The sequence below is a fragment of the Leptodactylus fuscus genome, chromosome 1 (assembly GCF_031893055.1).
Source record: "Leptodactylus fuscus isolate aLepFus1 chromosome 1, aLepFus1.hap2, whole genome shotgun sequence".
Lineage (NCBI taxonomy): Eukaryota > Metazoa > Chordata > Amphibia > Anura > Leptodactylidae > Leptodactylus > Leptodactylus fuscus.
In genome coordinates, this window is record NC_134265.1 from 208,876,652 (window position 1) to 208,893,964 (window position 17,313).

At 45.0% G+C, this 17,313-nt stretch overlaps 1 protein-coding gene across 2 annotated transcripts in view; it reads right to left on the minus strand.

Annotated features, from left to right (window-relative positions):
* MISP (mitotic spindle positioning) overlaps window positions 1–17,313 on the minus strand; it is a 52,045-nt gene that overhangs the window by 17,119 nt on the left and 17,613 nt on the right. For both annotated transcript variants that reach the window (XM_075282512.1, XM_075282501.1), the window contains exons 2-3: window positions 9,918–10,052; window positions 1,624–3,595 (exon numbers count right to left, since the gene is read on the minus strand). In XM_075282512.1, coding sequence (XP_075138613.1) covers window positions 1,624–3,595; window positions 9,918–9,977 — 2,032 coding nt within the window. In that variant the 5' untranslated portion in view covers window positions 9,978–10,052. The remainder of the gene's footprint in view (window positions 1–1,623; window positions 3,596–9,917; window positions 10,053–17,313) is intronic.

The following is a 17,313-nucleotide window of genomic DNA, read 5'->3' on the forward strand; positions in this document are numbered from 1 at the left end:
CGTGTGAAGGCTCCCCTACATAGTTTTTGAAGGAGCTCAGTAAGGAAGGTTTTTCCATATCTGCCCAAAACATTTGCACGCTACTGTACAACTTTCTGATCGCTTTATTTACTTTTTGAGGAGCAAAATTGGAATTTTTTGTTGTTACATTTTTACACTGTTCTGTGTTATACTAATAACACATTAGTTTTATTCAGTGAAGCAGTATGATTACAGCAATTCTCAATTTATAGTTTTATTCAGCATTTACTACAACACTAAAAAAAATTATGACAGCCAAATTTTTTTTTCAGCAACAGAGCTTTTTCAAGGCTTATTTTTTGCAGGATGAATTGAGGTTTTAATTGATTTGGGTATATATACCTTGCTGATCACTTTTTATTTTATTTTTGTGAGACAAGGTGACCAAAAATCAGCAATGTTGAAATTTTTAGAGGGGTTTGTATGTACTCCATTTCCAATGCAATTTTAAGGACATGTTATCCTTATACAGCAGGTCAATACAATTACAGTGATCATGTTTTGCTACTTTATGTTACTTTTGTGTAACCATTTTCTGGGGGCCTTGATACTTTCTTTAATTGTTTTTTTTTTTAGTCCCGCTATGCTACTTAAAGGGATTATCCAGCTTCCAAAAATTATCTGCAGACACATCCCCAGCAGTGCTAAATACTCACTGTTCCTTTGGGCAGCCTTTGCTTGTCTTTACTTTGCTTGCTGCTGCTTGAGTCACTATTATTTACATGCTTTGGATAAACTACATTTCCCATGATTCATCTGCCTGCTCTCACTCTCTATTGTACCCCTCCACTCTTGCATCTGAGGTTACATGCTGCTGTGATGTTTCATCTGAAAGTTTGTCCTCCCACCTATGAGCAGAAAACAGCAGATAGTGACAGCAGGTAGATGAATTATGGGAAATGTAGTTTGTCCACATATCCACTGCATGTAACTAACAGTGATACAAGGAGCAGCAAGTACTGTCACATGAATAATAAGGGTTGCTATTGCTAGTATTGTACATGGTAATACTTCTTTATTGCATCGTATTATATTTTACCAAAGTAAAATTAAAACTACATACTTTCCAACCGTCCCGATTTCCGCGGGACATTCACGATTCCGGTGACGTGTCCCACAGTCCTCGTTGGAGGGAGGTATGTCCTGATTTCATCTCAGATCTGCGTCCAGAGGTATGCCCCTCTGTCGGTTCTTCAAAAGTTGGGAGGTATGAAACTATATCTATAATACTGAGTCTGGGGGGACTTTCAATTCATCTCGGGTGTGTGAGAGGAGCAAACACAAAGAGACCCCTTAGCCATTATTGATGGTGGCATCTAAGGGGTTATACAGCCAGGAAGAGTGTTTTCACCACTAGAGCAGGATGCCAGCTGTGTGATACAGCAAATATCCTCTCTCAGTGGTGCTGGTTTAGCTCATGCGCTGGTGCCATCTTCATGACATACTATTATGTCAGTTTTCAGGAAAAAAGCACCTGCCCCTGACGTAATAGTATGTCATGAGGTGGAAAGTAGTTAAAATGAATAACTTCCATTGAAGAGTAAACAAAATACAGTGCCTAGATGGCAAGATGAAGACAAGTATAAAGTAGAATATGCTTACTTGAGGTTAATGATGATGAAGTCTTGTATGTGTCATATCCATTTTGCGGGGTGTTTAGTTTATGATCATTTTGTATGGTTAATGGAAGAAGTCCACTTTTTCTTCTCTCTTCGTGGAGCTCTCGATCCCTTTGTAATGTTTTCTGAATTTCTTGTTCAATGATGTTAGAAATTGAAGGCTTAAGCCTTATACTGTACCTCTCCGTACTGCCTATCTTACGGTCTCTTTCAACCACTCCTTCATTGTCTTCAACACGTAGGCAAAACTTTAAAGGCTGAATGTGAAAATTCTCTTTGGGCAACACCAACGCTTCCTCTTCAGATTCCTTTTCTGAGGTTCTTTCTTGAGGTGTCTTTATATCTAAAATGTTGTCTGCACTAAGCCTTCTGTTTCTGTAGGCATTGAATGGTGCTGGCTTCCACTTCATTCTTACACTGTAGGGTTGCGGAGAATCTAAAGTATTGTAGCTCTTTGTGTCTTTATCAGTTACAATATCTTTTGTTGCTGTTGCTGGTTGAACAGGTATTTCATCTGGCTGCTCAAACAACTTTCTCCGCTTGTCTAATTCTTCGGAATTACCTTTATCATAAAGTCCAACCACTCTTCCTTCACTTTTTAGATCGGCCTCTCTCTGGACTTCTTTTTCAATCTCCCTTTGTATGAATAAAGAGGTAGAAGGCCTGTTTTTTATCTTTTTGTAATCCTGCATGTCAGGCAAATTAAGAACAGGATTTTTAGAAATTTCTATGATCTCCTTGGTTTCCCCTAAACTTACAATTCCTCTTTCTTTCCTTAAATTTTCCTCCCGTTGCAAGGCTAGACGAATTTCCCTTTCTATTGGAGTTTCATCAGCAGGGTTGGGAATGCTCTCCCTTTCTTCTTGAGTCTCCTGAGCTGACTTTTCTTGTTCTTCATTATCCACAGACAAAGTTTTGAAGAATTGTTTACGAAGAAGACTTGAACTCAGGTCTCCTTGAATAGTTTCTTCATCTTTATGTAACTTATTATGCTGGCCTTCCTGCTCCTTTGTTAGCTGATATGTTTCATGTAGAGATGGTGTATTAAACTGAGATTGCCTTGGTGGAGGACGGGGTGTTATGGGAAGAATATTTCTCTCCTGTTCCAACTTTAGAAACTGTTGCCTTACTGATTCGAAATGTATCTGTTCTGTGTGTATATTTGGATTGTTCCGACTACTTTCTACTGCAGTGAGTTCTGTGTTTGAGATTAAACTATCATTTGTGTTGCTTATAGCAATAATATCTTCTGCATCCAAACTTATACGTTGACCTTGTTTTTTAATGATGTCTCTACGCTTTTTCTCAAGATCCACTATTTTTTCTGGGGTCAGTTCACAAGACTGAGGTTTAACTTTATAATTCTCATCTTCATCACTATCTAAAAATAACTTTGTGGGACTTGTTTCAGGAAGTTGTGACCGAATTTCAAAGCGCTCTTCCTCCCGTATGACTTTCAGGCGGCGCTCAGGTGAAGATACCCACATATTATTTCTATTGTCAATCTCGTCTGCTTGGCTTTCCTTACAAGAATTAACCAAATCTTGCTGAGAACCATTTATACTTAAAGTAGGAGAGGAAAAAGAAGAAAACATTCTTCTGGTGACTCTATCCATGGTTGACTCCAAAGTAACAGTGTTAGTCTGTGACTCAGTTACGTTTGCCCCCTGTTCTTCAGGAACATATGTTTTGCCACTATCTGCATGTATAGAACTTTCTTGCAATGTGGGATCACCTTTTGCTGCTACTTCTTGTTCACTTTCTGATATATTACTTATGATGATTAACTCTGGTTTAAGTTCCTTATGTGCTAGAGATTCCGGTGTGCTAATAATCTGATAATCTGTTGATATCTTGAGGTGAAATGCACTGCGGTCTGTGACATGATTTTCAACTGTGGTCTCTTTTACTTTATTGGAGAAATTAGTGTTTCCATCTTCTCCATTTTCTGGCACCTGAAAAATATGATAAAATATTGCACATTGTCTTCACTCAAAATTCTGAGAAACTTGCAGAATACTGTATGTTAACAGTCTATAATAAAAAGTAGAGTGCTGTATTCATACAGCCAACAGGTGAATCAAACTAGGCAATTATTACCATTCAGTTACAAGGTATTAAAGTGAACCTTTCACGTCTTCATACATGTGCGGTATCATATACCACTAGAAAGCCGAAATCATGTGATAACACTGGGCTGTAAGGCCTGCCCTCCTGACAGTGGGAAGATATCAGTACCGATATCTCCAGTACTAGGCTCATACCGAGAAAGCCCACAGAGCGCGGAATTCCACTTAATGTTGACTTTCTAGTGATATATAATACCACACATCTATGAGGACATGAAAGGTCCTCTTTAAGCTAAGTTCACAGTACTGTTGTTAATGTCCGTTGATATCATAGCCAGACAGTTGTCTTCTTTTTGGTCCCTTTCTGGACACCCAGTAAATGTGGCCAATCTCCAATATACTTGTAGTTTTGTGGACAGTGTGTCTGACACGTGTTATGCAGGAGCAGCAGTTATATGCTGCTTAGGCATGAGTCTCTTTATGTACGTATACAGTATGTGGAGAGTTACTGGATATAGCTTCTATTATCAGGGCAGACCCAGGTGTAACGGTAGAATATTTTGTATATACTTATACACTATTGGCCACATTTACTGGGTGTCCAGAAAGGGGCCAAAAAGAAGACAACTGTCTTGCTATGATATCAACGGACATTAACAACAGTACTGTGAACTTAGCTTAAAGAGGACCTTTCATGTCTTCATAGATGTGTGGTATTATATATCACTAGAAAGTCAACATTAAGTGGAATTCCGCGCTCTGTGGGCTTTCTCGTTATGAGCCTAGTACTGGAGATATCAGTACTGATATCTTCCCACTGTCAGGAGGGCAGGCCTTACAGCCCACTGTCATCACATGATTTCTGCGCACTGTCGGCTTTCTAGTGGTATATGATACCGCACATGTATGAGGACGTGAAAGGTTCACTTTAATAACTTGTAACTGAATGGTAATAATTGTCTAGTTTGATTCACCTGTTGGCTGTATGAATACAGCACTATATCCAGTAACTCTCCACATACTGTATATGTACATAAAGAGACTCATGCCTAAGCAGCATATAACTGCTACTCCTGCATAACACGTGTCAGACACACTATCCACAAAACTACAAGTATATTGGAGACAACTACATGTATTAACACCTATAAACACATACTCGCTGCTGGAAATGAAACCTTACACTAAGTATATGCCATCAAACACTTACATCTAGGACATCTTTATGTACATGTTGTCAGGGTCAGGGGTTGCTAGGTGGAGTGGCATAGACACACAAGTCCAGTTTCTTTAGTCCAAAACAATAGTAGAGTTTTATTTTTACTCAAAAAAGGTAGTGCAGCATCAAAAGGAAACTATACAAAAATAAATACCTGCCCGGCTAGGCTCTAGCTAAACATAGAATAGGTTACCTCACCTAGAATAACAGAAATCAAAAGCCAGTTGAATAATTCAGGACACAGCTCCAAAAAACAACCTCTCTGTTTGGCACTCCAGCCAAGCTCTGCCAAAGGTCGGCTGCTGGAGTTGACTTCTTAAGCCTCCTTGACGAGGAGACTCTCAACAGTTGAGTCACTGCTGGAACATCCCCAAAGTGTGGACTGGAGGGGGAGTGGAATGACAGGTCCCACTACCAATACTACCTGTCATTCCTCAAAATCCAGCCCAATACTGAGCATTTACCAAAATGCTCAGCAGACGAAAGTTGTCTGCTGAGAACAAACATTCCTGGAGTTTTGTCATCTCACCCACCTGGGTAGTCTGGGTGAGATGTACACCCCCTCCATTACCTGACCAGCCATCGGCTTACATATCCCACCCTCTTCTTCAGACCGGAGGGCTGGGCATTTGTGGCCATCATACAATGCACCCTTGACAGGGCATCAGCGTTTCCCAATAATTTCCCTGGCCTGTGTTCTACATCAAACACAAAATTTTGCAGAGACAGGAACCATCGGGTAACCCTAGCATTTCTGTCCTTATTGATTTTCATCCATGTAAGGGGAGCATGGTCAGTGATAAATTTAAACTTTCTGCCCAGGAGGTAATACCTCAGAGCATCCAGTGCCCACTTAATGGCCAAGCATTCCCTTTCCACAATGGCGTAGTTTTTCTCTGCAGGGGACAGCTTCCTGCTCAGGTACATTACTGGATGCTCTTCACCATTTACAACCTGGGACAGCACTGCTCCTAGACCTGCATTTGAGGCATCTGTCTGCACCAGGAACTCCTTCCTAAAGTCAAGTGCTATCAGCACTGGCCGCTGGCATAGAGCTTGCTTTAATCTCTGGAACGCCTCCTCTGCCTCTGGTGTCCAGTGGATCATCACTAACTCCGTACCTTTCGTCAGGTCAGTGAGAGGAGCTGCAATAGAGGCAAAGTTTGGCGCAAACCTCCGATAATAGCCCGCAATGCCAAGAAATGTCCTGACTTGCTTTTTGGTTAGCGGTCTGGGCCAGTTCTGTATTGCCTCCACTTTATTGATTTGGGGCTTTATTACCCCTTTGCCAATGACATAGCTCAGGTACTTGGCTTCCTCCAGCCCTAAAGCTCATTTCTCAGGGTTGATAGTAAGGCCTGCCTTGTGTATGGAGTCCAGTACTGCCTGCACCTTACAGAGGTCACTTCCCCAGTCTGGGCTATGAATGACCACATCGTCCGGGTAAGCCACTGCATAGTCACGATGCGGCCGCAAGATCTGGTCAAGTTCTGTCACTACATGGTGCACTATTCAGTGTGTATGCCCTGGTAGATCAGAGAACTTGCGTCTATTTTTCTACAGGAACTCTTTTGGGCACTGAGAGGGTCTCATTCACACGCATTGGTGGGATTGGTGACAACGAATCACCCAACTCTGTATTTGAGGCCACCAAGGATTCCCTCTGGTTCCAGGGCTTAATTAAGTTCACATGGTAGATTTGATTGTGGGGATAACGTCTATCCTTAGGGAGAGACCACCTTCTCAGGTGTGTGGAGACTTATAGCCATAGTTGCTCCACTGCAAAGGAACATGGGAGAATATGCAAATCTGTCTCCCAAGATGTAAACAGGGAGACAGTGCCTCTGTTATGCTGCCCTCTATAGCAAGCACCCTGAACAACATGCCCAACTTCCCAGAAGCCTTTGCTGCATGATGCAAGGTTATAACCAAATCAGTTTCTCAGCTACGGACGGCACCGTTTCTGTCTCTTTGGACGTCATCAGCGCAGCATAGAGAGAACTGATTTGGTTTAAGTGAGAGGCTGAAAGACCAGATTGTGGGGATAACGTCACTCCTTAGGGAGAGACCACCTTCTCAGGTGAGTGGAGACTCGCATCATGCAGCAAAGGCTTCTGGGAAGTCGGGCATGTTGTTCAGGGTTGCTTGCTATAGAGGGCAGCATAACAGAGGCACTGTCTCCCTGTTTACATCTTGGGAGACAGATTTGCATATTCTTCCCATAGTCGATTTGAAAAGGCTTCCTTTTCCCTGGCTGGTGAACCTTATAGTTGACTGGCCCTACTTTTTCCACAATTTCATATGGGCCTTGCCATTTCGCTAAGAACTTGCTCTCCACAGTAGGCACCAAAATAAGGACTCTGTCCCCTGGGTTAAATTCTCTGACTCTGGCAGAACAATTGTAAATTCTGCTTTGGGCCTCTTGTGCTCTTTGCAAATGTTCTTTTACAATTGGCATGACTGTTGAAATGTGGTCCTGCATTTGAGCTACATGCTCTATGACACTACGGTATGGGGAAGCTTCCGTTTCCCAGGTTTCTTTGGCTATATCAAGTAAGCCCCTGGGGTGTCTACCATAGACTAATTCAAAAGGGGAAAAACCTTTAGATGCTTGTGGATCCTCTCTAATAGAGAACATCAGGTATGGCAACAGGCAATCCCAGTCACGACCATCTTTTTCTAACACCTTTTTAAGCATATGCTTGAGAGACTTATTAAAGCGCACCACTAACCCATCTGTCTGGGGGTGATACACAGAGGTCCGTATGTGGGTAATTTTAAACAGCTTGCATAGCTCTTTCATCACCTTTGACATGAACGGTGTGCCTTGGTCGGTCAGTATCTCTTTAGGTATGCCTGTTCTTGAAAACATATAGACTAACTCACGTGCAATACTCTTTGATGTCGTATTACGCAAGGGAACCGCCTCAGGATAGCGAGTAGCGTAATCTAAGACAACCAGAATATATTGTTGACCTCCAGCTGACTTGACTATTGGACCACCAAGTCCATACCAATCCTTTCAAAAGGTACTTCAATGATGGGCAGGGGAACCAAGGGACTATGGAAATGTGGGGCTGGGGCATGTACCTGACACGTACCATCGGCTCTACTTTCGTGCCTTATCGCTCAGCACCATACTATTAAATCGGTCTGAACAGATAGTGAATGTTCAGTGCCATAATAGTTCTGCATTGTAGTGCCATAGATACAGAAGCAGTGCCTGCAGCATTACGCCCAGGGGTAAAAGCAGTAAAGCCTATTAAAACCAATATAAATATGGTATCGCCATAATTGCAATGACCCACTGGACAAAGTTGACATAGTGAACAACATAAAAACAATATGCAAACAATTCTGATAGACCCCAAAAAATGTTAATAAAAGCTAATCAAAGTCCCTGAACTGTATGTTACAATTATACCTATGGGGAAACCGCCGACATTTCCGTGCCAGTTTTGGAAATCTTGGCATGTCCGCACAATGGTTTTTAACACAAAGTGGGCATGGGATTCGCTAGAATCCCACCCACTTTGCCTGTACTATAAAACGCCGCAATTTCCGCCACCAGCAAATCACAGCGTTTCTGTCCCGTGGGGCCATTAAGTGGAATATTATTTTTTTATGAAAAGGTGGATCATTTTTTAGATGCTGTGTTTGTCAAATGTTGAATTGCAATCCAGCAGGCAGAAGTATAAATCCTTTATTTCTTATTTAGTATTCCCTTTAATATATTTCTTGCATCAATTTCAAAATTGCAACAAAACTGCCACCTAGGCGGAATGCCACCCGTCATAAGACAATTTCTTCCATGGTAGTAGACTGTAGAAAGAGATCTTAAGCCTATAATAAATATCCTAGCCGGGTTCACTTGTTCAGATATAATGCAGTAATAGTACAAAGCTGATCCTCTGCACTGCTCAGTTCTGTAGGAAGGTGGGGTGGCTGAGATGAGGACTAGTCCAGTAGTGCTGCAAGCCACAGATAAGAGACATTACTGATAATTCCAGGAATGTCACTCTACACAAACATGCTGACTACACATATGAACACGGGCACCCTCAGAACATGCAGATGCAAGTATAGTGCAGACATCCATCTACAGCAGATCCATAACATACCCCAAACTAATGGGCCACAAATAAGGACATTCTTTCCATGATATAGCTGTTTATGATAATACTCACAAGGGCAATGGTATGAGCTGTGCATACAAGGTTAGCATACTAATGTATCTTTTAACTCCCATATGGCAACAAGAAACTAAACCGTTTTTTTTTACAGTTCTGCATGTATATTTCTGACCGGATAAACTGTTACAGTGGAAACCATTTTCTGTTATTTTGTTTAATGTCCGTTCCCAAGTTCACCAATACTAACTCCCTGTGATAGATTCCATTTTTATCTCATATACAATTGTATAACAGTTTATAATATAGCCACCCCCCAAACCCTCTGCCCACTCACAGTGTATTTCTCCTCTACCTTTATAAGACTGTAATAGTGTTTTATCGTCAGTTTCATGACACTTTCTATGGTTACACTTCTGCCCTGTGCCCACCTATTACATTGTCTCTCACCTTCTAGTCCTGAGATAGTTCTCTGTCTGTCCAGCGCCCATTCACATCTACTCTGAACTTTACACATATGTGTGTTTTGGGACTGTTAGACAAAGTCCATGGCAAGTAGTGGTTATTGACACACCCAGGAAAGAGGAGTGGCCTTCAGACAAGGGAGAATATGGTGTAATCTGCAAAAATTTACATGTGGTAAGGTAGTCGAAATCAGCATTTTGGATTGACGGGTATGCCAAAAATAGAGTATGGTTGAGGCAGAATATGATAAGGATTGTAGATGACGCGTCTGCAACATGAGGGTACATTTTCAGCAATCTTTTAAAGTTTGCAATATTAGTTACTGTACACAGACCTTACAGCACAGAATATCCATATATCCAGCAACACACTTCATGACGCGTTTTTCACCTACCTGTTCTCTTCTCTCTATGCTGCTGCATAGCACCTGCCATGGAGAAGGGTACTTAAACATCCCGTCTGTTGTCCAAGTATCTCAAGAACCAACTCTCCAAACTATGACAGGAACAGCAGCAAGAAGGTGTCAGTGCTGTAGGAGAGATCTCAGAATGAAACTGAAGGGAGGAGAACAGTAAACTGACAATGTATCCAAGTGCCCTTATGATAATAAAAAAAGCACTTTGTGCACATACCGAGTGACAATAAAACAATTCAGATGCTATGTTTTATTCCTTATATGGAAACCAGCATGGATTACAAAAATAACTTATTACCACATGAAAACCTGTAGTGGAAATCTATGGTAGAGTATTTGCTATCTATGTATACAGACCAAAATCGAGCTGTGAGAAAGCAAAGAGACGCATGTTCGGGCTAAAACGGAAAATCAGAGTATCCCCCCATATGGCCAGGCAGAAAACAAGCTGTTTTTAGAAACATAACATACCATACAAAAGAGAGAAACCCTGGTGAACTCTGAATACACCAGTGTACAAATAAGAGAAGCTAGATACAATATATACAGTAATAATTTAATAACAATGAAACCTCTGATGGGTGAAATAGACAACGTAGATTATCTGGTGACAATTTGTCAAAGAGTGGGATATATTAAACAGCAAATAATCAATAAGTTGATGTTAAAAGTAGGAAAAATGGATAAGCATAAGGACCTGAGGAAAAATGTAGATTTTGTGAGGTGTTCCTGGTATGCAGCGTTTAGTACATACATAGGCCTAAGCCCCATGAAACACCGCAACAAAAATCACAGTGTTTTACAGTCCCTGTGAATCCCATCCACGCATTGTAAGAAAATACCCACAGAGAAAATGCTGCGATTGGAAATTGTGGCATGTCAATTATACCTACGGAAACACTGACTATTTCTGTATAGGTATAATTGAAGCAGAACATCCGCAGAGGCAAACTCTGCAGACTTTCTGTGAAATTGCTGCCAGAAAAACTGCAATGTTTTTAACCACAGTGTTTCTGGACTTTGGCCCGCTACTAGAGATGAGCGAGTAGTGAAATATTCGATATTCGTTTCGAGTAGAGCCTCAATATTCGACTACTCGATCCAATATCGAATCCCATTATAGTCTATGGGAAAAAATGCTTTGTTTCAGGGGAAACCACTATTCGACTAAAGGAGAGTCACCAAGTCCACGAGTAGCAGGAGTAGAGTATTTAGGAGGAGCGAAGTGCAGTTAAAGCGCATGGACTCCATAAACTATGGGCCGGTTCACATTAGCGCTTTCCTCTCGTCCTGAAGGAGTCCGCAGGAGGGCCCCCCTCCCCCCGAACGGAATATCAGCGCAACTGCAAGCGCTAGACAGTTAAGCACACGGACCCCACAGCACATAATGGGCATGAATCATTTGTGCGGGCAGTGCGCTGCAAGCACACAGAGCCCATTATATGCTATGGGGTCCGTGGGCTTAGCTGTCCGGCGCTTGCAGTTGCACTGATATTCCGTTCAGGGGGGTCCTCCTGCGGACTCTTTCCGGACGGGAGGCAAGCGCTAATGTGAACCGGCCCTTACTCGTCCTGCAGAACCAGCATTGATATATAGTATATATATACAGTGTATAGCATTCAATCAATTAACGCTGGTTCTGCAGCAGGCTCATCTTTGTTAGTCAGGAGAGCGAGCAGCTTGCGGTTATGCAGGAGCTGACTTTTTCTCATAGGAATGCATTGACCAGCGTTGATTGGCCGAATGCTATACAATGTACAGCATTCGGCCAATCAACACTGGTTCTGCCAGAGGCTCGTCTGTGACGAGGCGGAGTCTAAGATCGGTCCACAGCAGTCTTCATTGTGGTCCAATCTTAGACTCCACCTTGTCACAAACGAGCCTCCAGCGCAACCAGCGTTGATTGGCCGAATGATGTACACTGTATAGCATTCGGCCAATCAACGCTGGTCAATGCATTCCTATGAGAAAAAGTCAGCTCCTGCATGACATCAAGCTGCCAGATCTCCCGACTAGCAAAGACGAGCCTGCCGCAGAACCAGCGTTGATTGGCCGAATGCTATACACTGTATAGCATTTGGCCAATCATCGCTGGTTCTGAATCGAATCTTTACTGCGAATAGGAGTAGTATTCAATAGAGTACGAGTATTTCGAATACGAGTATTTTGAAATACTGTAGTAATCGTTCGAATACCTACTCGATCGAGTACTACTCCCATACTACCCGCTACGTGAGTCATTAGCCTATAACTAGTCCAAGGAGGACTAACCAGTGAACCAGACACAACATCATGGGAGCCAAAGAGCAAGGAGAGCAAATATCTTGTCTCATCCGAGCTTCTTCAGCACAAATTATATATTACTGTATTAATATGTTGAAGGGGTGACAACTGCAATTAACGTCCCGTGTCCTTTCCTTCATGTAGTTTTTTTCATCTTCCATGGCCTCCTGACACAATAATAAAATATCCTGGACAACCCCTTTAAGGCACAATAACAGGGTTGGTCCATAGGTTGCACCGTCAAGCTCAGTGTTATGGATTGTTAACTCTAGGATCACACTAGCATTCGGAGACTCCTTCGCCCATTCTGCTTAAAATCGGCAGAAAGAAAAATCCTGCAAGTGAGAGGGAACCTGTTGGACAGCATTATAGTCTATGGGGTCTGTGAGTTTCTGCGGGTAACTGTTCTTTAAGTGGATAGAGTTTCCGTTTTTCGGGTCCTCAAGTGGACACTAGTGTGAACTTAGCATAAGATAGATTTTGCTTATTCACTGTTGACAGTGAAGTAAATGGTAATGTCTAGAAAATGTGACTTAGCTCCCCCAGGTCCATACTAGGTCTGAAGATCAGATCAAAGCTGGGTCAGGGTGACTGGGTCAGTGTGACTTAGCTTCGTAGAAAGAGGAGTTCCTCTTGTACCACTATGTAATACAGTGTACACCACTGATGATGGTATGGCCCATACTATGTTCTTCTGTTGTGTTCCTGAAATGTGTTTGTTGGGGGCTAGTTAGTTGGTCATATTAGTGGGCCTGTGTGAGCCATTTAAAGACACTCAGAGTATTCAGTGGTGAAGTAGCCTCCTGGGAGTCTGAGAAAGTAAAAAATGTGGCTGTTATTTGGGTCAAGACAGAGATGATTCACCCAAGTGTGGATTAGTTTGTTATACTCTACCTGGTGGTGTGGGTATGCGACCATGTTGTAATAGGTGTGTATATATGTATCCTCCTTTGTACCCAGAGAATAGTAGAGATTGCTAGACCTGTGTGTGGTGATTATGACATAATTAGGTGGAAAATATTAATATTAGTCTGGGCCTGACCCCTCCAATGTAATTTCAGTATGGTCACTTCCTGTGAGCACTCTCTTGTTCTTGTCACCTCTGGTCTTTGAGTTGCATTCCTGTGAAGAATCACCTCGAAAACAAACCATAAGGATTATGGTTATAAGGTTTAGAGAAACAGATTACATGCTGGGACTAAGATATTCATCGTAGAGCTTGACAGTACTGCATCATTGAAAAGAATTATAAAATGCAAGGAGCCCCTTCATGACAGTAGAGGAAGGGGGATTAATACGGAAAAAGCACGGATAAATTGTATAGAAACAGTTGCTTTGGGGTATTTCATTGAATAATGGAACTGTGTCCTTTATTATTATTTTGCTTACTTGTATAGCACCATCATATTCCCCCTACGCCCAACAGCAGCACAACTGGGGTATTCCTGCCCCTATGAGCTGTTAGGACAGGTGGAATTTTTAATTACCTAACAGCTTTTGACCTCTATAAGAGGCCGGAAGACCTGCTCCTCCCTTGTGTTTTTTTCTGTCCTGTGGGACAGGACAGGTGGTCAGGGGGGGAGCAGATGTTCTGACCTCCTATAGGGGTCCACTACTCTCCCCCACCGGTACCTGACAGCAGAAGATCTTTTTCTGGACATCCTCTTTTTTCAGCAGAGGTCCCCTTCTCCCGGCGGGGACTCTGCCGGCTCGTGCACGCTCCTGTCCGGCTGGCGCGCCGGGTCGGGGCTTTCCCCTAGGAACGCTAGACCTAGGAACCTTTCTCAGGTTCCTCCGGTCCGCCGTCTAACAGGGTCCGCCGCACATGTGCAGTGCGCGGGTCTCGCGGCGGACGGGCAGAGAACAACCCCTAGACACGAGCATTGCACGGTAGTTCGGGAGGGGGGTCCCCCAGTCCTGGGGACCATACCTGGGTCAGATCCCCCTCCCCCTGTCTTCTCCCCTCCCCTTTTTTTCATGAGATTCTGGCTCCGTTGTAGCCCCTACCCCTTGGGCGGGGCTCCGGGCAAAACCCCACCCCCTGGCCTATTTAAGTCCCCTTAGAGCTTCAGTTAGTGCTTGTCGCTCCGGTTGCAAGCACATCAGTTGGTGAAGCTCCCTGGTCAATTTCTGTGCTGGAGAACTGTCTTCATTGACTAAGGTTTGGTGGACATGGCCGGGGGGGGGGGGGGAGGTTGGGGAGTTGCATCTCTGAGTGCAGTAAGTAGTTAGTGTATCCTTTTTTTTCCTCCTCAGAATGTCTTCTTCTTCCTCCACTGTTCCGCCTAGAAGGAAGGCTACTTCCAAAAGGAAGCATCTGGCGTGCGCTTCTTGTAGAGTGCCGCTGCCTGATGACTCCCAATATCGCTTCTGTCAGGGGTGCAGGGCCCCCTCTGTTGAAACAACTCCCATGCGAGAGATGGTGTCCTGGGTGAAGGGGTACGTCCAGGACTCCATGAAAAGAATGGAAGCCGTCTCCCTGGCCAAGAGGCCACGGCTGGATTGCGAATTGTCCCTGCCGCCTCTGGAAAAGCTGCGCCTCAGGGATGTGGAGTCGTCTTCTAGTACGGAGGAGGAGATTTTTCCCCTGGACAAAATGTCCAGAGTATTCAAGACCCTAAGAATCAGAGACCGGGAAGGCGGGGAAGGCTCTAGCCGTAGGTCTCGTACCTTCAGGCCCTCTTCGGAGATGCTCCGCCTGATGGAGGGCGAATGGAGGCACCCGGAGAGATCCTTTGCGCCATCCACACGCTTCAAGGCACTTTTTCCCGTCTCTGAGAGTCAACTAAAGGCGTGGGGTCCCCCGCCAAAGGTGGACGTCGCCGTGGCCAAGTTATCAAGGCGCTCCATCTTTCCATCAGAGGACGGCTCGGGCCTCAGGGACCCCATGGATTGCCGAGTCGAAGGATCTTTGAGGCGTGTATATTCGTCCGCCTCTGCCCAGGCCTCTTTGGGCATGGTCGCGAATGAGGTAGCAACTGGCTTACGCGCAGAACTGTCATCCCTGGCCAAGGACATCGATTCCGGCGTGGATCGTGATGATCTCCTCGCGGCAGTGTCCGACATCACGCTGTTGGTGGATCACCTGACAGAAGCTACCCATTTTCAGACCCGTCTGGCGGCTAGATCCATGGCACTGGCTACTGTGGCTCGCCGACCCCTATGGCTGAAGCCCTGGAAGGCTGACCTTACTTCCAAAAATAGCCTCTGTGGTCTCCCCTTTGAGCCCGGACGGCTGTTCGGAAGGGAGCTCGACCACATCATGGAAGGCTGGGCCGACTCTAAGAGCAAGAACCTGCCACAGCCCCTTGAAGGTCGGAGTACCTCCTTTCGAGGAAGAGGCACTCGAAGAGGCACCAGAGGCCATCGGCGATCCGGGAAAGGAAGAGGTCGGGGCTCATCTCGTGGCTGTAAGAATGCCCCCTTCTAATTCCCTCTCAGTACACCCCCCCTTCCTACTCCCCCCCCTCCCCTGGGGTGGGCGGTTGTCTTTCCCACTATGTGGAGGCCTGGCGGCAGAATATTCGGGACCCCTGGGTCATCCAGATGATCCAGGAAGGTTATAAAATTAATTTTGTTTCCCAGCCGCCAGAGAAGATGGTAAGAACCCGCCCTCTTCAGGGCCCCAAACAACTTCATCTGGAGAGATTGATTCAGGAGTACGTGGACAAGGCCGCGCTAGAGATGGTTCCTCGTGCAGAACAAGGCACAGGCGTCTACTCTCCAGTCTTCTTGGTCCCCAAGCCATCAGGCGAGTGGCGTATGATCATCGATCTCAGGTATCTGAATCACTTCATCCGCAGGCTGCGATTTCGCATGGAAACCATAAGGTCAGTACTTACCTTTCATGCACCCTGGAGATCACTTCGTCACTCTGGACCTGAAGGACGCCTACCTCCACGTACCCATCTTTCTGGCACACCGAAAGTTCCTAAGGATTGCCGTAGACATACAGGGGAAAGAGGCACACTTCCAGTTCGCAGCCCTCCCGTTTGGCATATCCTCCGCCCCCCACACCTTCACAAAGGTCATAGCTCCGGTCGCTGCCGCCCTGCGCCTTCAAGGCATATTCATAGTCCCGTACCTAGACGACTGGCTTCTGAAGGCTCATTCAAAGGAGGTTCTTACCACGCAGGTGCAGACCGTCGTAGCTCTACTAGACAAGCTGGGGTGGCTGGTAAACTGGCAGAAGTCAGTGATGGTGCCATCAACACGAGTTCAGTTCCTGGGACTTATTCTAGACTCTCTCAACATGACGGTCTCTCTACCCTCTCCTCGCAAAAGGAAAATTGCTCGGGCGGCACATCATTTGTCTTCCACACGGAAGGTCACCATCAGGACGGCGATGAAGGTCCTCGGATTGATGTCCGCTGCCCTAGATGCAGTTCCTTGGGCCCTATGGCATATGCGCCCTCTACAGAACGAGATCTTGAGAGTCTGGAATCACAGTCCTTCAGGTTTACAGAAGCCAATCCAGTTAACCATCAGCACCCGGCAAACCTTGCCCTGGTGGACCCATCTGCGAGATGGGAAGTCCTCGGTCCAGCCCGTCTGGACCCTGTTGACTACAGATGCCTCCCTCACAGGCTGGGGAGCTCATCTGGGGGAGACCCCGGTTCAAGGTACATGGAATCAGCGGGAGAGGACGCACTCATCCAACTGGCGCGAGCTTACCGCAGTTCATCGAGCCCTTCTGTCATTTACACCACTTCTACGAGGGAAAGCGGTCAAAGTAAGATCAGACAATCTGACGACAGTCCACTATATCAACAAGCAGGGAGGAACCAGGTCCCCCTCGCTCATGCAAGTCACCAACCTGATCTTCTCCTGGGCAGAACGAAACCTCTCCCAGCTGGCCGCGGTACATATCCAGGGCCGCCTGAACATCCTAGCGGATCAACTCAGCAGAGGCGAATGGTCCCTGAACCAGGACATCTTCCACTACCTGACCAGGAGGTGGGGTCTCCCCGAGGTGGATCTGATGGCCACCCAACACAATGCCAAAGTAGAAAGGTTTTGCTCCCTGTACCGGGAAGACAACCCTTTGGCTGTGGATGCCCTGTCAATACCATGGAGGTTCGAACTGGCATAC